Below are 21572 nucleotides of genomic sequence, written 5' to 3'. Positions count from 1 at the left end.
TGATCGGCGCCAGCCTCCCAAAGACGTACTGACCTCTCTGTCAGCGATTTTATTCCTCACCAGAGTCTGCTGAGATATGTGTTGACCAGGTTGCAAGATTTAGAGGCCGAACCTCCACGTTCTGGTGACGGTTTACTGTGTGTGGTGTCCAGTGATGGGAGTTCCCTGTGTCGCGTTTCCAGTGGGGTCGGAATGGCCTGCAGCAGAGATGACCCCGTTTGCTGTAGAAATGCATTGCTTCCTCCTCATCACTGCTGAACCACCCCGACTGTCCTGTTTCACCCTATAAATTAAACTTGATGTCATATGCAACAGGATCTTCATCCACATGTACTGTGGAAATGTTGGTACAATTGTGCTTAGTCAGGCTATGGGGTCACTCAAGAGAAGAAGCAAGAAACGGGGGGAAAGCAGTTAGTAAATAGTGACCACTACCAGGATGTGTTCTCGAGATCAGGACGGCGGCTGTACTATGTCAGTCAAAGAAACCTAGGGTGACACGATAGCTGGGGGTTTTAGCTGAAATATAGAGAATCTGTTTCCCCCTTGACAGCAGCGTGTTGGGTTCACTATGAATGTTGAATTTCACCTTCGTGATAAATAGGTCTCCTTAATTAGTAATAGCATCACTAACTAATTTGCTGAACGTCTCTTCCTGATCTCAAATACTCATGAGACCTTTGGATTCAACAGTGTTAAATATGGAAGAAATCTTAGGGACCATCCAGTCAGCCTCGTGTTCTGTAGTGAAGGACATGAGATTCAGCTCAGAGCTGGACAACTAGTTGTCTCAACTAGAATTTAGATTCCTACTTCAAGTCCAGCATCCTTTCTGTTTTATCATTCCACCAGAGCTGTGCCGCTATCTTTCAGTCAAGCACTGAGCTGTGCAGTATGTTTTCCTCTGGGCCTTGATTTTCCAGAACTAAAAGCTAAGTTGTGCCCGTTTATGGTAGTGATCGCATTCCCGGTTCCTGAGAAAACGCCGGTGAGATCCCCCCTTGGCTCCGTGTGTCTCTGCGCTTCATCATAACCACCCTGTGAGCATGTGGGTATTGTTCCTGGTCTGGCTCAGATGTCATCTCCCCCAGGAAGCCTCTCCAAATCCCTCCAGGTAGAATAAACCTTTGTAACGATGGTGGCAGCCACAGCAGGAATAGCAGGAGTGTGGCTGAGCCCTTACGTGTGCAAGCACTGTCCTCAGCGCTTCGCAGCTGTCAGCGCCCTCAGTCTCATACCCAGCCTGAGACTGGATTCTGCATTCATCTCTGTTGACAGACAGGGAGCCTGAGGCACCTAGCAGTCCAGCACTCGCCCCGGTCCTGCAGCAGGTCCGTGGTGCAGACACCCTGCGGGGCCTGGAGCAGGCAGAGCTGTGTAGAACCCAGACTCCCATTTGTAAATGTGAACTGTTCCTTAGAGTTGGTTTCCTTTTGTTTTCCTTCCATTAAAAATGAAGCCAGTGTGAAAAGGGATTTAATATCTATCACAGCAAATTTTACTTATTCAGAATATTAATTGTCTACAGTCTGATTTGATTCAAAAATTTATTGTAGGCTTAGAACACATAAAAGGAGTTAAAATTTTGTAATACATCTTATCCTTAGGCAAACTGGTAAGAACAGCTGCAGAAATTAAATGAGGATGTATAGTTGTGTCTGGAAGTTTTCCAGCTCATTTCTGGTTGAAGTGACTCTGAAGAGGCAGGAGGCCCGGGCAGGAAGCTAGTACTTGACAGCACTTTTAGCTCCATCCTTCCGAGACAGCGATCTGCGGGGACTGCCTTTTCTGCATCTTCAGTTTAAAATGTCGATATTTACGCTGTTCCTGCATTTGCAGAATACCCTCTCTCACTGGTCTCCTAAATGCCACTGACAATATTTTTTTTAGAATTTATTTTTTTAAGAAACCAATTGAGTCCTGTTCTTGGTCCACATGGCCCAGTTTCCATAGAACTTGGGTGTTTGCGTCATGTTCCGAAGTCCTTGGGACGGAAGGCAAAGGATTTAGATCCAGAAAACACAGGGCAGAACTGATCAGTGCCTTGAAAACAGGCTGTTTTTTTCTTTAAGAGCTTCGGGAAATGTTAGATTTTTCCTGGGCCACTGCTTCATAGATTTGGTTGCACATTGGAATTGCCCAGGATGTTACTTTAAAATACTGATACCAGGGTCCCACTCCTAGATTCTAATCATTGGGCTGGGCTCTTGGACCTGGCAGTAGGGTTTTTCGAAGCCCCTCAGATCGTTCTAGTACGCATCAGAATTCAAGAGCCACTGACCTAGACCACCCGCCTCCCCCGCCCCAGAGAATTTGGGGTTGACCCACAGTCAGAACTGTAGCATCTTCCAGGGCACTCCAGCACTGATGCACACGGGCCACCCAGCTGCCCCAGAAAATAGCTGGAGAAGTACTCTGCCTCCTCCCACGACTTCACTCCCCACGCTCAGGGCATCCTCCCTGCTGTCCCTGGCTGGTCCACCTCCATCCGTCTCCACCATCACTCCCGCAGGTGATGGGCTGATTCCTGCCCATCCTTCTCATCCACACAGGCCTGGGCTCACCTGCAGAAGACTCGCTTCCAACCGCGTTGCTCCTTCCTCAAGCCTCTGCCAAGGGCTTCCTGCTGCCGCTGGGATCCTGTAACCCATGGACAGACCCTTGGGAGCTGGCACCTGCCTCCCCTACCCCAGCCCCGCCCGGGGCTTCCACTCCTGTTCCTCCTCCTCCTCCTCACACCCTGCAGGACCGGTCACAGGACGCTCTCGTCCAGTTCCTCCAGCTCCCCAAGCCCACACCTGCCTCTGGTTCTCTCTCACGCTGTTTCCTCCGTGTAACCTAATTTCTCAGCCCCCTTTCTTCCCCATTTAGATCTCAGCCTAAAACCCGCTTTCCCAGAATCCTGACCCCTGCTACAACATGGGTGAACCTTCACTGAGGACGTTATGCTCAGTGAAACAAGCTAGACACTAATACTGCACTTTTCTACTTATATGAGGTCCCTGGAGTCGTCAGATTCATAGGCACAGAAAGTTGACTGCTGGGGGCCGGGGGCTGGGGACGGGGATGGGGAGTTAGTGTTTAATTGGGATGGAGCTTTAATTTTGCAAGATGAAAGGAGTTCAGGAGATGATGGTGGGGATGGTTGCACAGCAGTGTGAATGCACTTAATGCCACTGAACTGTACACGTAAACGTGGTCAAGGTGGCAAATTTTGTGCTATGCATGTTTTACTACAATTAAAAAAAAACTGTTTTTTCAATGGCTTTCTCAGGGAATCCTTGCGTGTCCTTTGGCCTAAGTTAGCAGTACTGTCACATGTTTCCAGAGCTCCACCCGTCCCTGTCAGAACATTTTCCTGTTAAAGTTTGTCTTCTTTGCCAGATTGTAAGGAGAGTAAAAGCACATGGCACGCCCCACCTCATTTACATGGTGCTCTCCTGTGATTGGCACACAATAGGTGCCCACTAAGTAATTTTTCATAAATGCTGAGCAAATAAATCTCAGATTTCAAGCTTCCCAGGCCACCAATCATAATCACTAGGAAAAATACAATTGCTAAGATAATCAATGCAAATTGATGTTAACATACCCAAGAGTATCGGACAAATTGTCCGGTCATGGTAAATGATAACATTGGGTGAACTCTGGAGTTTGAGTCTCCGATTGACCTTAAGTGTAGATGATTTTGGAGGCGGGTGAGCCCCAAAGGATCCCAAGGCTACTTCTGCCCTGTCAAATAAATGCAACAGGAAATTGCAGACCACACTGCTGGTTTGGGATTTTTTAAGAACAGCCAATTTGTAAGCACTTCCTTGATTAACACTGTGTTTTTTTCTCTTCCCAAATTAGATATTCATCTTTGAAAACAACATCTACTACTGTGCACACGTTGGGAAGCAGGCCATCCGCGTGGTCTCAACTGGGAAGGAAGGTGTGATTTACAACGGCCTTAGTGACTGGCTGTACGAAGGTATGTGGGGCGCTTGGGGAATGGGCCCTGTGGTCACTGCTGCTGCTGCTTCACTGGGGTTGGCGGCAGTGGTGTTTCCTCCAATTCTAACTGTAGATTTAACTCCGGGTTCTTGAGGTGCTGCTAAATTACAGAGAGCCTGTGGGGCCTCAGGGAGCAGCAGACGGCCAGCAGGGCCTGCAGTGTCGAGCACCCACCTGGTGGCCAGGTGTGCAGGGCGTCCTGCAACCACAGCTCCTCCCTGAAGGGCAGGAGGTGCTGCCCTGGGAGGTGTGCTGTGCTGTGCTGCGGCGGGGGCGGGTTGGGGGAGGGGCACTCCAGGAACAGTCTGAACCGCGAACGCATGGGATTCCTGCTCCCTTTCTGAGACGTTGAGTGCCTGGGGAAGGGAGAGCTGGAAACAACATCAGAGGGTAAAGCTTCCAAAAGAAAGGGGTCGGGGTGACCTGCCGGCCTGAGTGCATCCACCTGATTGGACGTTTTCTACCACTGGGTTTCCTCTGGCGCCCGAGGACTCCAGTGGTATGCATTATTAAATAACTGAAAATCTGAGTGAGGAGCTCTCTTCTTAAACATTTATAACCCGTCTCCACGCTAATGAGAGCTTCATGGTAACAATAGCAGTCACGTATTGATTGCTGTTAGGTGCCAGGCGCCGTGCTGAGTGCTTCAGTGTTTTCACTTTCTCGTGCATCCCCGCCTCCGTCCGGGCTGCTGGAATGAACGTTGCAGACCGGGAGGCTTGAGCAGCGTTTATTTCTCGTAGTTCCAGGGGCTGGGAAGTCCAAGATCAGGGCTCCAGCAGAGCTGGTGTCTGGTGAGGGCTCTCTTCCTGGCTTGCAGATGGCCACCTTCTCCCTGTGCCCTCCCGTGACGGAAAGAGAGAAAGGTGGGGGGAGGCAGCTGTGGCCTCTTCATTCTCCTAGAAGGGCACTAATCCCACCGTGGAGGCCCCGCCCTCATGACGTCACCTCCTCCCAAAGGCTCCACCTCCAAACACCATCACATTGGGGATTTTGGCTTCCACATGAGTGTTGTGGGGCCACAGACATCCAGTCCGTAGCACCCTCACGAGAGCATTCTGAGAGGAGTGCCATCACGGACATTTCACAGAGGAGGTGCGGTGAGGGTAAGTCATCTGCCCCAGGTTACACGAGGTTAGGGGAGGTGTACTGGGGAATGTCACAGTTCAAGTGCAGCACTATCCCCTTTCTGGAAATGCAGATGTAGGCCAGCACTGGCTGATAAACGGCTTGTGTGCTTCTCAGCCTACCCTCCTGAGACCACATGATCACAGCAGGAATTCACTGTGCTGGGCTGGGGCAGCGGGGCTCGGGGGTACTCCAGGCATGATCAAGCCCAGAAGATACCGTGTTCCTTCAGTGCTGTGCACTCCTCAAGCTGGGACTCTACATTGCAGGGGCTTACGTGTCCTGAAGGGTAAAGCAGATAGACTGTACGCTTAGTCCTCCTTCCCATCGTACTTTCACTGAAGTCACCAAGGCACAAGGTTCTGTGACTTGATTTCCATTTTTTTAATTGAGATGTAAGTTGTAGACAATAAAATGCACAATTATAAGGACACGTTTTGATGGGTTTGACAAACATATACACTGTGTAGCCCCATCAAGACGTAGAGCATTCCAGGAACTCTCTGATGGTCCAGTGGTTAGGAATCAATGCTTTCACTACCATGGCCCTGGGTTCAGTCCCTGGTCGGGGAACTAAGATCCCACAAGCCACGTGGTAGTCCAAAAAAAGAAGAAAAAAAGGTACAGAACATTCCATCATCTCAGAAAGCCCCCGCCCGAGCCTCTGTCCCATCACCTCTCCCCCATCACCTCTCCCCCATCACCTCTCCCCACCCCCCCACCAAGCATCCCTTCCAGAGGCCCCCGCCACCCTGATTGCTGTGCAGCTGGCTTCCCAGCAGAAGGCTGGGATGTGGGCACCCGCCCAGGCTCTGCTCCGTGTGGTCTCCCCGGAAGCCCCTCGTGTATTCCAGGGGGCTGCCGCTGCTCAGAGCACCCCAGGTGCTGGCCCTGAGCTGCCTTCCAGGCCCCAGGAGGTCGACCTTGTGGTTTTACTGGGCTCACACGAGGGTGTCACTGGAACAAAATGTGCACTGTCCAGTGTACACCATGCTCACTCTGTCCAGTGCACAAACAGTCCTATGAGCGGTTGAGAGGCCAGGACAGGGACAACCCAGTGGCCCTCAAAGAGAGGGCCATGGAGTCCCACCCGGAAGGGCCTAGACCTGCTCTAGGAATAATCTCCTTTAAAACGCCATCCCCAGGAGATGGAGAATATCTTTTTTAGTATCTTCCTAATAAAATAAAAAGCTCACTGCCTTGCCATTCAGGGTAAGCTTTTGCTTCAGCAAATCCATGGAGAAGAAATGTTTGTTCAGAGCATTTATAGGGAGCTGTGTGGGTGTGATGATGGGGCCCCAGACATCCCAGATCAACCGCCGTGGGTGTGGCAGCTTCATCTCCCCAGCGCTGCTCCCAGGAAGGCTGTACGTGCTGATGCCTAGATTTCTGAAGTTGGGAGCATGAGAGCCCTGGGGAATCTCGCTTCCTTTTTTAATAATGGGAAGGTAAACTTTGAAGATTGCCTCTTTCTAAGCTGTGACTTAACTGCTTCACTCCAGATTCTCTTTTAAAAAAGAAAAAAGAAAAAAGATTAGGAGGAAAAATACCCTGAAAGCATTTGATTTGCAGGGGGCCTGACTCACTCAGAGATGTTAGTTCTGAGAAGAAACTTAAGCTGTATAAATTCTAAACCGCCCTTCAGCCTGTAGGCTTGTTGGCAGTCAAAGGCCATATTGATTTGTTTCCCAAAAAGGATCTTTTGAACATATTGAACATTTCAGAAGATCGAGGGCTGAGGGGGAGAAAAAAGAGACGTGGGGGCGCACAGGAATCCCCATCCCTGGACCAAAGGTTTACACACACTCAGTAGGAAACTTTCCCAGTTAACCGACTCCAGACTTTGGGTCTCGCTGACTCTCCAGACGCGTGCATCGTGGGGCCACGCACTGATCTTAATAAGCAGAGTGCGTATCTTCATTTTATTCTTCTGGGCAAATGTTACATAGAATTTTTATTTTACTATGAGATGAAAGACAACTGTCTTACAACTGTTTTTAGGTTTACTAAAGTTGGTTATTCAGAAACTAAAGATGTTGCTAGTTTTTTGAGAACTCGGAAAGGAAGCTTCTGTTAAGAATTTGCACTTTTACACGAGTGTTAGCGATTTTGCAAAGCTCCTAATGTGTAGGCTTCTGGGCCAAGAGCTGGATTGTCCAATTTCTATGAAGGGGTCAGGTTACCGGTGTTACAGCAATGGTCTTATTTTCCAGTTGCTGCTGTTTGTTTATATTAGCTTCATGTCTATCATCTCCATCATACACATGAGGTATCATGATGTAGCACAGGGTTTTGGGGGAATAATTTTTCAGTAATGAGACTTTAAGTCATTGCATGTTTCCGCTAGGTTATGAGACATCAGTACCTCTCCTGCCAGAGCAGTCATATGCGTACTCCTAAATAGATATCCGTGTTCAGTGATACGTCATTATCATGAAATGGCTCATGCCCCCGTGGAAAGCTGGAGTGTGTCAGGCTCATTTGAGAACCACTTTCTCCCTGCGTGTGTACCAATCCGTATCTCCTCAACTCCTCTGAGACCCGATGGAGGTAGGGTGGGGGCAGTGAACTTGAGACGATGTTCACAGAGTGCAGTCTGGCATCATCCGGCTGGATGTCAGGCAGAGCCGAGACGTACCTACGAGGTCTCTATTCAATATCTGGTTTGCTGTGAATGAAACCCAGGCTGAATTTTACCTTGAACTAGTGCAGAGCTTTTAGTGGTGCTGGGAAATGTGATCGGGTGCAGGGACCTTGCTCAGCTGCGTGGGAGCCAGCGGGAGTGAGGCTACTTGGTCTCAGGACCCAGGCAGTCAGGCAGCACCTGGTTGACAGGGACCAGAGGGAGAAGCACAAGAGGACCAGGCACTTCTGTGGTGCCCTTGCCCGGTCCCCTCTGCTCTCCCTTGTCCCTAGCACGCTTCCTCCCTTCTCCTTTGGCCCTGGTGCTCCTGAAGGCCACCTGCCCCGTGGGGTACGGCCTGTCTCCTGCCACCTGCCCGGGAGCCCCCAGGTCCCTCCCCCAGCCTGTGATGACTGCCAGGGTTCACTTGGGGCTGGTGTGGAAGAGCTGGGGCGCAGCTGGGTCCCCTTCCCAGAGCTGCCGCAGGTGGAGGCGTGTGTGGTGCCTCCTGATTCCAAGCTCAGAATGCTCTAGAAACACCGTTCACGGTGGCGCCAGGCCTGCAATGAAAGTCGCGGGAGCTTTGCTAAGTTGGAGTCATTCGGAGCTGCCCGTCTGACACCCAGGCCTGGTCACGCGGTCCTTACCCTTCACGTCCAGGCTCTCATCCAGAGGCTGCAGGGCCGGGGTGAGGCTCTTCTTCACGCTGTCTCTTTGAGCCCCTGTCACAGAGTCCGCCTAATGGCCCCACAGGTTTCTCTCCGGGGAGGTGCTCTGAGAGGCCTCACCGAGAGGCCGGCGGCGGGGGGATAAACTAGAGTCCTTCCTGGCTTATTCTTGCTGGGACGCACTGCCTCAGGGTCTGGATCATTCCAGGAGGCAGGGGTTGACTGACGGAGTGGCTCTCGTGCGTAGAAACGTCATTACCACCGAAGCCCTCGTGGAGCCCGTGGGGGATTTAGAATATGCGTGCTGTCCACGGAAACTCTTCCCCCATAAAGAAGAGGGTTCTTCTCTGGTCATCCAGTCACCCCAGTCGTTCTAAATTCCCCGAAATGAAACTGCTAAGTGATGTTTCCCGTGTTATGTGCCTGTTGGATGTAACTTAAACACGTGCTTTGTTCAGTGCTGGGTGGGCCGCGTGTGCTGACGTGTGCACCTAGGCTGTGTGTCCACTGCCCACTCGGTACCTGACACCGGTGGACTGAGCTGGTGGGATCCACTGTGGCCACAGGCCTCTGGTGAACAGCCCTCGCCTTGGACGATTACACGCAGGGAGAGGACATACTGCACACCGAATTTTATCAGTAAGAAAATGTTTCTGATGCCTCTCATGCTATTTTTAAAACTCCCTGACGTACATTTCGATCATGAAATTCTGCAGAGTGTGTGGAGCCACTGAGTGTACGTGGCTGATTGAGTTCTTCAGATGCTAACGTCTCCGAAGTACCTGGTTAGGGCCCTTCAGCTGCTAGCAGACTGCATCCTGGCAGTAGATACAGGGGGTTCACACGCCCATCATGCATCATTCTGGTCGGACTGATCATTTACAATAAGTTATGTGCCCAGGAGTTCAGTGGACTTAGAATCACGGTCAGTTCTGTGTGCTATTATTCAAACCACAGATTTGCAGTTCTTTGGATTTAGTGTTGGTTACTTCCCTGATTTACATGGTGGAAAATCTTGGTCAGACCAGGAAATCTCTTATCAGGAAACTGCCAGAAGTTTGTGATTGGCTTTACAAAGCCCGCTCGTGTAAGGGTGGCCGAGCTGTGGTAAAGGGCAGGGACTTTGCAGCAGCTGTGCTGCAAATAGCTTCACCCCTTACAAGTGACTTTGTGTCTATTTTCTTATCTGCAGAAGGAGAGTGAAGGCCATCTGTGTTCCCTAAGGTCATCACGGAAGTTAAATGAGCTGATACACGTACAGTTCCTAAAACAGTGCCTGGCACTAGTAAACTGTAGCTGTTGCTGTTAAAACTACAGTTACTTTATCTCACAATTTCCAAAAACTAGTCAAATAGCAGGCATGCGTCACTTTCTCATCTGGCATTGTCAGCAGTCCGTTCTCCAATATCAGTTTTAAAAACTATTAAACTCTATTCACGATGAGTTATTGTCTATAATATGCTATATAGGAAGTGCCTTGCTTCCTAGTCAGCCTGGAGAGGATGTCTGTGCAGATGTGAACATCTCCCTGGAACCTTCTTTCTGCATTTAGAGTCACCAAGCTGGAGTCGCATCCTTCACTTGTCTCCAACACCTGCCAGCCATTCAACCTGTGAGCACCAAAGAGCTTTTAACTCGGTAAAAAGCATGCTTCAGGATGGCCTGTAGAAATTAAATACTTAAAAATCACATTCTAGTTCGCCTATGGCTTCTAAAGAAGGGTATGAATGCAAAAGTAGTGATGAAAATACCTGAATTTAATCAGCCTCTGGAAAAGCCCCCAGACCCCGGGGGTGCTGCCGTGAAGCTGTGGCTGCCCCAGATGGCAGGCCTGCTGTGCAGTAACTCAGTGCTTTTGGTATTTAATGTAAGTGAGATGAGTGTTTTTCCTGCATAGCCCCATCTCCAGCTCCGTGAAGTAGTAATGACCTTGACTTGGGTAGCAGGTGGATTTCACCTTGTAGATTGAGGCTAAAAGCAGTTCAGTGGGGACCCACCCAGCTCTGACACAGAGGTGGACAGGATGCTTCAGGCCGTGGTCATTCCTTCTATGCTTTCTCTGACCCAGTGAGAGACGTCCTCAGGCTTCTAGGTTTCTGTGCACATCGGCACAAGAACAGTGGTCTGAGGCAGGGAATGAGACTGTCAGGCACATGGGGAGAAGGTGAGGGCCAGTATACAGCTAACTGGCCACCAAGGCTCTCCTCGCCCACCAGCTGGTCCCACCACATCTGGGCCCTCCACATCCTCCTATGCCCCTCACATTCCATCACACACCCCCCACCAGCACATCTCCCAACCGTGATGGCCCCTACACATGGCAGTGGTTACCTGTCCTCACGGTGCCACCTTGGCTCCAACATTCAGATCTAGGGTTCCAGAGACCCTCCCAAGGAAATCAGCTGGCCTCCCAATTTTCACTATTATCAAGATTTCCATTTCCACAACTTCCTTCAGAAAAATAACAACCTGATTATTGAAAGGCCACAGGGACTGTTAATCTCATTCTAATTAGGCGCTTCACTGTTTATCCCCAAAGATGAAGGAAGCAGGAGAGGCTTTAGGAAAGGTGCCAGTGTGCTTGCTAAGGGCCGAGGGGGTGGAATTGCAGCTGACGGCTGCAGGCCACCTCCTAAGAGTGCCAGCCGTGGCTCGCCTGCTGCAGGAATATCTCCCTGTCACTGACTTTCTTCCATGGCATGCCTGACATGACTAAACAGGAGTGAATTTACCGACTCCCCTGCAGGAAGAAGGTGCTGCTTGTATCCTGCCGCAGCTGCAGAAACTTGGGCTCGGCAACATGACATGACTTGTCTGTGGTCACACAGCCATTAAGTGGTTCCAACCTGGCCTCCTAACCACACGCCCATCCTGTATATGAAAAGCGGCATTAACTTCTCGCACATAAAGACAGGCTTGATCAATGCCCAGGTGCTGAGCGGACTACCCATTACCTTGGTGTGGTCTGCTCACTCCGCAGCCTGCAGCACCCCCAGCTCCATGTGAGGCACTTCGCGGAGCACAGATGTGAGCCCAGAGGGCCTGCGTGTGAGTCCTTGAGCTGCCACTCAGCCACCTGGTGACCTTGAGTAAGTCACGTATCTTGTCTGACCCTCGGATTCCTCGCCTGAAAAGCAAGAGCTCAGATACCTTCCCCCAAAGAATTAGTGTGAGGTTGGAGGAGAGCATATCCGTGAGAGCACAGGTAGAACCAAATGAACTTGCCAACACGTGTGATCACGCACTAGCACGTGGCTGTGAAGTGTTCCCTAAGAGTAAACCTCCCGCCTCCCGCCCGGCCGCCTGGGCAGCTGTCGGACGTGGCAAAGTCTCAGGTGTCGGTGTGCCCGGCGTAGAACAGGTATCTCCCAGGAAGGGGCAGAGGTGTTTGTAACAGGAAGGTGGATCTGGACACCTCAGAGCACAGCATCTCCAGAGCCCACGGCGAGCACAGGTTCAGGGCCATGACTGTGGTCTGGATTTCTCCCGAGAGAAGCCTGCAGAGACTGTCACTCATCATCTTCCTCGTCAGCTCTCCCTGTTTTCCTGCATATTTCCACCACCCTCCTGGTTGCCATGGTGATCAGCTGGTTTGGACTTTACTTGTATCTTATTGCCTCCCAGGAGCACCCAGGCCGAGAGTGGCCATTTAACCTGTGTAATAAACCGACTCTCCGATTGTGGGGGTGGGGCGTCAGTCTGGTCGATCTCCGGGTGTTACCCCGACAGTTCTCCACGGAAAAGGCAGTGTGGCCCAAGTTGGGGTGAGATCGCAGTGCTGACTGAGGAAGGAACAATGTTCTGACCCAGGACACCAGGGGCAGCGGCCAGGGCCCTGCCAATGAAAACAGCTTTGGGAGGGCAGATACTAGAACTCTGATCTGGAATTTCCCGTCAAATTCAGTGCTAAGGGCAGAGCCCATGACCTGTGCTTTGCAGCCCAGCATCTTCCCTGGACTAAAATAAGCTTGGTCAGAGAAGAGGCAAGAGGATAGCCTAGGTCAGGCTGGGAATAAAAAAGCAAAGGAACAAAGCAAACCAGACACCAGGAGCATCGCTCATGCGCCCCTACCCCGCATCAGGGTGGACACGAGGCTGGGATCTGCTCCCCAGGGTCACTCGGGCCGAGCTGCTGGGGCTGCCCACCTCTCCGGCAGCCAGGACCAGCCCATCCCAGCTCACTAGTGGAGAAGGGGGTTCAGCTCTGGAGGGATGCATGCTGGCAGTTCCGCCCTCGGCCTGCAAGTGACACTGGCGGGCAGTCCTGCTCACAGCTCATTGTCCAGGACCTGGCACCGGGGCCCAGGAAGTGGTGCCAGCAGCTGGCCAGCAGCAGGAGACCCAGGCGCAGTGAAGAGGCAATGCTGGAGATTCCACATCTGGGCAGCGAACAGCCAACCCCAAATCTGGGACCAGAGCAGGAGAGGAACGACCGCAGGGGTGTGGGGACCCTCAGAGTCGGTGAGAAGATTGGGGATCGGGTTCAGGGGGCCCAGCGGGTGCTGTGGGGCCAGTATGGTTGCAAGGCTGTGGATGCCGCCCTGGACGCTGGGAGGTGTGGGGGCCGTGAGGCCGGGTGAGGGCTGCCCGGCCCGCTCAGAGCACGTGAGACGTGAGCAACTTGCTGCAGATAGAAATGCCACATCCCTGCTTTGGACCACCCAGGAAACAGCTGGGGCTGCAACTTTCCGTCATTGCAAACTCGCTGTATTTTGCCCTTCGTGGGGTGGCCGAGGGGAGTCATCAGAGTCACCAGCCTGTGAGTTTGCCCCTTCCACGGGAGCTAGGTCACTGTCACATGTGCCTTGTGACCTTCTTGGCCTTCTCCTTGGATTCTGTGAATTAACGGCTGTGGTTCCCAGTGGACAGCCCCCGACCGCACGGGAGAGGCCCCGGGACAGGCAGGCCCCCCGGAACTGGCCCGCTGGTGGTGCTGAAACAGGCTGACTGCAGACCCCAGGTGCTCAGAGTTGGGGGCTGAATCTGCACTTGATAATCCAGCCTGAGCCTTGTTAGTGTCTCCGAAAGATAACTGATGGCTTTCATTCAATGTGAAATAAAGTCAGAAATAAGAGAAGTCTGAGGAGGAAACATTCTCTAAATGTGTGGGGAGAATTCCCCCGGTCTTGAAGAACGTTTCTCACAATTAATTACCTAATCCTGAGAGATTTTGATAAATAATACATGATGCTCAGTGTTTATATTTTTAAAGCTTTTTAATTATGCATTGATTGTGTGATTAAGACAAACATCTTTATCTTTTTGCTATAGAATCTTAGTGAAATGTGGGTATTGGTGGCTGAAATCTTGATGCTCTTGGGAACTCCAGTTCCTTCTAGTCTCTTCTGTGTCCTTAAATCACGTAAGGACGGGAGACCATTTGCCCTAGTATTGAGAGTTTTGTTAACATATTCTACCAAGATGCAAACAGCAGACTGGTGAAGGAAGACACCTCAGGCTCCACACTTGTATGTGCTGGAAACAACTTCACCTGAGGCTCTGAGGCCAGATTCCTGCCTCTGCTCTTTTGCCACCGAACCTGCTTCCTAACCTGTTTGGGCCTTAGTTCCTTTTCCCTGCTCTGCAGACATCACGGGATGGACTGGGTAACACTGCTCCCCTCTGCCCCTCGCTACGTTTCCATCCTTAAATATCAGTGCCGGGCGCACAGCATGACAGCATGAAGTCTGTATTCACACCAGGTGACTTTGTAATGAGCTCCTTACCTGTCCTCGGCTTCCCCTGGTGGGTGCAAGGAGCAAAGCGCCCCAATTATAAACAATGGGGGGGGGCACAGCATGGGGCACCTGTATCTCCTGCCCCGTTCTGCTCCCACACAGGACACATCTGCACTGGGAGGAAGCTCCTCGGGGGATTCTGACCCGCCTTCTCCCTGCCCCGGGGAAACTGCGCTCAGGGAAGCAGCCTGCCTCTCTTCTTTGCTCAGGGCTGCCCTTGGGAAGGTACAGGGCAGGGGGCGGGGTGAGATGACAGCTCAGCTTCTCCACGTCAGAGCCACCTGGACGTGGAGTCATGGAAAAGATGCCCTCTTGTCACTGATTCTGTGAACTAGGGCAGTGCCGGGAAGGAGATTCCAGGGCGTAGGTCTCAGGTCACTCTTATCTCCATACTCAGCCTCCCAGCCGTGGGAAGGTCACTGCTGTGGTGTCCGGTTATCCCAGAGTGACTCCTGCACTGGCTGGAGGGCAGACATACAGGCCCCATCTCTCTACTGCACACACTTGTGGCTCTGGGACCCCGAGCAGGTCCTGGAGCCCAGGGCCCGGCGTCCCTGGTGGGGCAAAGCATCTGCTCCCTCTGGGCTCCAGCCTATGAGTCAGCCCCTCCCCGGGACACAGAGCCTTCCTCCCAAGGCCACGGCTCTTCCTTTCAATGGAAAATGGGCACCCGAGCCTGGGAACTGCCTGGTGCCGGCTGTACCCAAAGAGGAGGTGACCTGGAAGCTCTTAATGGAAAACACCCGTCCAGCACCTTGTTCTTTTTGCAGAAATACATACATCTGGCACTTGCTTTATTAATAGAAAAACCAAATAGTTGTGGGGACACAAGCTGGGAAAGTGTTAGGATTTTAAATAGATGATCCTGGGAAGGTGCCTGGCCTTCCAGGAGGTTATGGGGTCACTTCATGAAGGAAGCAGGCCCTGCCCAGCCCTCGGGACAAAACCTCCAGGCCATTGAAGGTTCTAGATCCACTCGACACCCTTATGTTTCTGGCTCAGACTGTTTTCTCACTCTCTGACTTCCTCATGTCCCCATCACAGGGCTTCTGTTAAAGGTTAATTCTCCCCCAAGCCCCTGCCAGCTGGGTTCCCCCCAAATCCCTGTGCCTGTGTCCCCACACAGATGTGAGCTAATTCCTTAAACATTTTTTCCAAATTTCCTTCTCTCCTGATATTATCAATGCCTGATCCCAGCCTCTTCTGGTCTCTGTCTTTCACTGCACACTTGCTGATTCGAGATCCTGTAAGATGTGAGCCAACGTAAGCTTGTCCTAAGGGGGAGATTTATGAAATCACTGGGGAAACTCTGATGGTTAGAAAATCTGTGGTCACCCCCCTACATCATGACACCACGGGGGAACGTCGGGGAGCGTTCCGGGCCTCCTGGCTCTGGTGAGTGAAGCCGGGTGCAGACGGCGGGCGTGGGTGGACAGTGCCCTCCCGTCTGGGCACGGTGGCTGCTTCCACTTGCACATTCGGCACTTCTGGCCTCTGGCCTCTCCACCTGCCTCATTGAGGAGGCTCTGGGTCCCAAAGGGAGTTGGGATCAAAGCCCCCAAAACTTAGGGACAGAGTTACAGACCTCAGCACCTGGTGACTCCTCCCCAGAGCCTCAGCGTGCCAGAAGCCTCCCTGTGTTTCTGGGCCAGAGGAAGTTTTCTTTGGACTCTTCAGGAAGCATAACACACCATGCCTTGGTGGCCAGACTGGTTAAAAGAATAAAAGCTGGATGTGCGAGACAGTCCTGCGTGGTGACAGCTGAGATTTGCAGAGGACCAGGTGAGGCAGGGGTCTTGCTACCTGCCGTGACGTCCAGCTGCTTTCCCCTGTAGCTGGGCCACGTGGGTCTCTTTCTGTATGCCAGCGTTTCACATAGTTACTTTTGTTTCATTGTAGATTTAACGGAGTCTGGAAAAATCATCATTAAGGGAGCGTAAAGCTGAAGGGAGAATTGAAAACTAGGTAAAAGAGACCTTTCAAGCTGCCAGGGAGATGGCCTTCCCGCGGTAGCGGGCCTTTATTGACTCTGACTCAGATGATGCAGGAACAGAAAAAAGGAACTGATTTTTCCCACACCGAGATCTCCCAGAGCAGTTGACACTAAAACACATGATGCTTAGCTGGAGATGGGCAGGGAGTATTGTGTGTGTGTGTGTGTGTGTGTGTGAGAGAGAGAGAGAGAGAGATGGAGACAGAGACAGAGAGGTAGAGACAGAGACAGAGGTGGAGAGCGACAGGGAGAGATTTCACCAAAAAGAGAGATTTAACAACAGTTTGAGGACTTTCTTGCCCTCAGTGTGGCTCTCTCCCTTTGGCATTGCCAGAGTCCCAAAACACGGCCCTTCATGCGGGGCACTGACAAGGAGAGTGGCCGAGTTGCTTTTATGCAGCAGACGGATTTGCAGGTGGTCATCGAAGGGCCGTCAAAGACCTCGGACGCCCACCCTACCAGAGTGGCTTGTTCACAGTTTCCTACTGAAAAGCCTAAGCCACTTGGAGATACGCTTGTTGACTTTTTCCCTGCAGAAGGGAAAAAGGAGGACGGGAGCATCGAGGCAATCTGTCAGTGTTTTGGAAAACTGCAAATTAGCAGGCAGCAAGGTTAAAATGCACCTCTGGGCGATCACGGCCGGGGAATAAAAATCAAACCCAGATGCAGGTCTCCTCCCCAGGGACGTCCCTGGTGGCCAGCGCAGGCGCATCAGGCGTTGTCGCGGGGCTCCGGTGCTGATGTGTGGGAAGTGGCAGACCGCGCGAGGATGATGAGAGGCCTGCGGAAAGCAATATGCAAGTTACAGGGGCTGCTGAGCAAGGGAGGATGCCAGCGGGCAGCGAGGTAGAGGCTCCTCTAACCTCCTGGCTTGACGTTCGCCGATTTCTTTTTTAACTCCCCATTTAATTCCACTCTCAGCACCTCCAATAAAATATTTAGTGTCAGGAAAAAGGCTGCAGATGCACACGGGAATAAATAAGATTTTCTATTTAGAATGAGGCCATTTATTTCTGAGTACAGATCTGTCAGGCATGTTATTTATGTCTTTTGCAGTTTTCTCTGGGCGCTTTGATTTCCCCCAGTCTACACAGCAGTGGGGGTGTCGGTGGCAGACAGTCATTAACAGTGAGAACCCGCGGGGCCCTTAGGAATGATCCGGAACCCTGTCTCACTGTCTGCATCTGTTCTGTTCCACATCTTGCCTCATTAAAAGGTGACAGCCTGTAATGCTGATGTGACCCAGGCAGGTGGAGCCTCCAAATTCTGAACCCCAGCCCAAGCTGCTGAACTGCTCGGGACAGGCAGGGGAGACAGGCTGCAGGCCCAGCCCCGGTAAGCCAGGCCCCGGAGGTGCTGGCACGTGCAGTGGACCGGGAATCAGCGCACTGAGCCGGCCCCGCCTTCTGCCGTCCTGCGAGTCTGAGAAATGACCTCTGGGAGGTGTCCACTCCACACTCCCCAAGGCCAGAATCCAGTCAAGCTCAGGTACTCCCTTTGAGCGAGCTCCCCCTGTCCCCAGGCCTCAGCTTTCTCCTCTGTGAAATGGAATCACAGAAGCAGCCCCACGGGTGCTAGGATGGCAGTAGGGTGGTCACAGCACCTGGCACGTGGTGAGCGTTGGGTCCCTAGTGGGACAGATGACGTACCCACCCTGCCCGTCCTGCTAGATGACAACAAAGCTCAGGGCACGTGGGGACCATTAGTCCCAGAGCTGGGATGTTGGCTGGTTGTGACTGTGGCCCTTCCTGTGGCATTTATCAAGGAGAGAAAGAGGAGCTGGCTGGGAGGAGGTGAGCTCAGGCACACGTGATGAGGCTGGGAGACGCCAGAGAATATTCTGCGGGTCAGAGTTGGAGGACCAGGGCGATGTGCTGCACTGGGTCCTTTCTTCATGGGAGGGCACCTCCCCTCCTGGTCCAAAGGCACAACTTCGAGACATCACCTGGAGGCGATCCACTCTGTAGGGTTTGGAAGCCCCCATCCCTTGACCGGGAGGAAAAGCCTTCCCATGGAGAAAGGCGAGGACGCAGCCTTGGGGGAATCTGCCTTCTCTTCCTGTCATTCGGCGCCTGATCCAGTTGGGGGCTTGTTGACAAAGCCCCTCCCTTGTGATATCCCCTGAACCCCAGAAGTCCTAGCAGACTCCTCTCAGGCTTCTGGAAATGTCTACCTGCAATTATTTTATTCACAGAGAGATTCTGGCAATCCCTTTGCTTTGGACCATACTTGCCCAAAAAGCATTAGAGAAAACAGAGCAGAGTTCACTTGATTTTAGACTTTCCTATGCTGTTTGGATTTTGGCAAAGGGAGAATTACCTCACAGTGACTGTTGCTTTTCACTCTAAAAAGAAGTTGAAATTTTCTGCCAACTGCTACACCAGTGTGAGAAGATTCATTCCAAGAACTGCTGATCGTACAAAACACAACCAAAATATACCGTCTTTATCTGAGAAGTGAGCTCCCTCAGGGGATGGGGACTCCCACTGGAGCCCTTCTCTAACTCAAGGGTCGGCTCCTCTACCTAGAGTTTTGTCTCCTACCCCGGGTTATTCCCAGGGCCCATGGGACCTCGCGTTTTCTGCTTCATTTAGAGCTGGTAGTGTAGAAGCTTAGCTAGGAATGAGCACCCTGGAGGAAGGCAGCTGGAATGGTACAGGGAATCCTGGCTTTGCAGAATGGACCCCACGAACTCACCCAGAGCAGCTGCCTACGACAGCATCACCAGCCTGGCCCATCAGCCCTGGGGAGGCAGAAGCTGACCTCACTTCCTGGAAGAGCTGCTCTTTAATTGGCCCCAAACCACTTCATCTCCATTTGCCTTCCAGGGCTGTCTGCTTTACAGTGTGGATATTTGCATTTCACTCCATACATTGGATCTAAAATCATAGGCTCTCGGAAGGTTGCAAACCTGCAGTTGTGGAAGTGAAGCCGACCGTCGGTGAGACTGGTGTCGTGAGAAGAGGACGGGTCTTGGGGTCCGACAGCCCTGAGCCACCTCCACCACTTACCCGCCTCGAGGAGCCTCAGCCGCCGCCTCTGGGAGGTGGGAGGTGGCGCCTCATGGAGCCGCAGTAGCCTGTGCAGCGCCCAGCACCTCACTTGTGGGTCAGGCCCCGCCAAGTTACGGCTGTTGGTACTTGTGCTGCTGCTCTCGGAAGATGCCACGTTGGTAACACATGGGGCGATTTCCATTTCACCGTTTGGACAGTGGGTGTCCAGGACCCCCTGGAAGCACACCTTCACCCCACCCGTTAGCACCCACCACCCCATAGGGGACACCTAGGAGTGGGGGACAGTGTGTAGTTGTCACTCTGGCGGCATCTGCGTAGTGTGTGGGCAAATGTCACAGCTCCGAGCGGGGCTGCCCGTGGTCACCCCCCGTCATTGATCTAGTGTCACAAAGAGAGTGACTGGGCGGAGGGCACAGACACAGTCATGGCCATTTTGGTTTGCCGGCCTAAGGGGTCTCCTGTGAAGGGGAGACATCTGGAACCCGAAGCCTCCTGCCTGCCCCTGTCTGGAGGTGGTGGCAGGTGTGGGGAAGCCACAGAATAGGCAGTGGGGGTCCCGGTGAACCAGAGCCGTGCAGGCAGGATGGTGCTTCCCGCAGGGGAGGCGCAGCCCAGAGCCCCTCTCCCACCTCCGCGAAGTTCCCTCCTGTCCCTGCCCACGCGGTGCTGCTTGTGGCCAGTGGCCCAGAGAGGACCGTCCCCAACATTCTCAACAGTGAGTGCCCCACCTGGAGCCGTCACCGTGGGTGTGCTGGCGAGCCTGGGGGCGGGGAGGGGCCTGGGCTCTGGGACACTTTCAGCCCTCCTGTCGCACTGTCGCACGCAGAGCTGAGCCGGGGCCAGGCCACTCCTCCCGTCTCCCGGCCGAGGAATGAGAAGCAGCAGGGCTTGAAAGACTTGGTCAGGGCCCTGCTGGTTGGTGCTCTGGTTGGATGGACCCATTTCCATGACTCCCAGGCAGCACCGTCTCACCACAGCCCAGCCCCTGGCGCCACCCAGGTTGGGGGGCGGGGGGCCATCCCGAAGAGCAGGTTTGCTGAATTCGGTTTACTTCTGGACAGTCCGTCAAACTGCAGGGCCTGCCCGGTCGTGAAATCGGTGTCTTGGGACAGGACGGTACAGAAGAGGATAGAAACTTTAATGAAAAAGGTAATATGACCCAGGATAGAAAATACCAGAGAGCATATGAAATGGTAAGAGAGGTCAGTGTCGCCAGCCTTTGGTCCCAGCGTGCGCGTGTGTGCACATGTGAGACGGTGGGTTGTGGTCGGGAGCAGTTGATGACGCAGAGGGGACCCCACCGAGTGTAGGACGGCCGGGGGGAGTCTGTCTGCGGGTGAACAGCCTTTGGGAGGCAGGACGGGCTTCCCATTCCCTCCAAGGAGGGGAGGCAGGAGCCACAACGTGTTGAAGTGCCCGCCTCTCAGGCTGAGCCCACCTCCAGAGCCGCCTGGTCCTGGGCACCCTGAGACATCCTGACCCAACCAGGCCCTGGTTCTGAGCAGCGGGGCAGCCATGCGGACAGGAGGACACTGCAGAGGAGGGGGAGCCACGCAGAGAGCAGGCGGGGTTTCTATCACCTTCCGGTCCTTGCTCACCCCTGCCTCTCCCCTCGTGCCATGTCCCTCCTTGGCTGGCAGGTCTCAGAGTCGGGAGGTGGGATGCATTTCACTGGACGGCCACTTTTGTGTGTAACCTTTGCCTGTTTGGATATGTGGTGTGTGGGCCCGTGTATCCTCTTGCCCCGGGGAGGTGAGGCGGGAGGGGCTGGCTGTGCAGGGGAGGAGGGCACGAGCGGTCAGAAGGGGTGGTTGCCATCGCTGTTAAGATGACAGATGTCAGGTCATGTGTCAGCTGATGGGAGTCATCCAGCGGAAGGGGAGAAATCCACGATGCAGGAGAGAAAGCGGACAGTTGCTGGGTGGTCACCTGGAGCAGGAGCCAGGGCATCAGTGCAGGGCTCGGTCTTAGCTAGAAAGGGACAGTCGTCTGCGGTAATTGGAGGGCAGGGCACCCAGAGAGGTGGTGGGTGCTGGCGGGTCTCTCTCATGGCTGAGCCCAGAAGGTGGGGGCTGAGGAGGTCTGAGCAGAGCACACATAGGACATCTTTATCCAGGGGACAGGGAGGAGGAGTGGATTAGGAAAAGGAAGTGGGAAGAGCTCTAGACCTGCTTGCGGTTAGAGATCATGAACTTGAAGTGAAACGAGGAGGCTTCCCTGAGCCAAATTCAGCCAACCTGGTGCAGGCATAAAGTCAGAGGCCAGGGTTTAACCAGGGCTGAGGTTTTGCCGGAAGGTGAGTGCTGGGCCAAGAAGGGTGGTGCTCCCGGCTCCCGGCCCGGCTGCAGGGAAACCCCCGTGAACGTGGCCGTCGGGGGCATTTGGGAGCTGTCACGCCGCCACTGGTAGTTC

General features: G+C 53.0%; 1 protein-coding gene across 1 annotated transcript in view; it reads left to right on the top strand.

Annotated features, from left to right (window-relative positions):
* Positions 1 to 21572, top strand: part of DPP6 (dipeptidyl peptidase like 6) — a 717707-nt gene that overhangs the window by 578976 nt on the left and 117159 nt on the right. The window contains exon 8 of the mRNA XM_057731732.1: positions 3853 to 3973. Coding sequence (XP_057587715.1) covers positions 3853 to 3973 — 121 coding nt within the window. The remainder of the gene's footprint in view (positions 1 to 3852; positions 3974 to 21572) is intronic.

Source organism: Hippopotamus amphibius, chromosome 4 (assembly GCF_030028045.1).
Source record: "Hippopotamus amphibius kiboko isolate mHipAmp2 chromosome 4, mHipAmp2.hap2, whole genome shotgun sequence".
Taxonomy (NCBI): Eukaryota; Metazoa; Chordata; class Mammalia; order Artiodactyla; family Hippopotamidae; genus Hippopotamus; species Hippopotamus amphibius.
The sequence above is the reverse complement of the archived record's forward strand: the minus strand, read 5'-3'. Positions and strand labels throughout refer to the sequence as shown.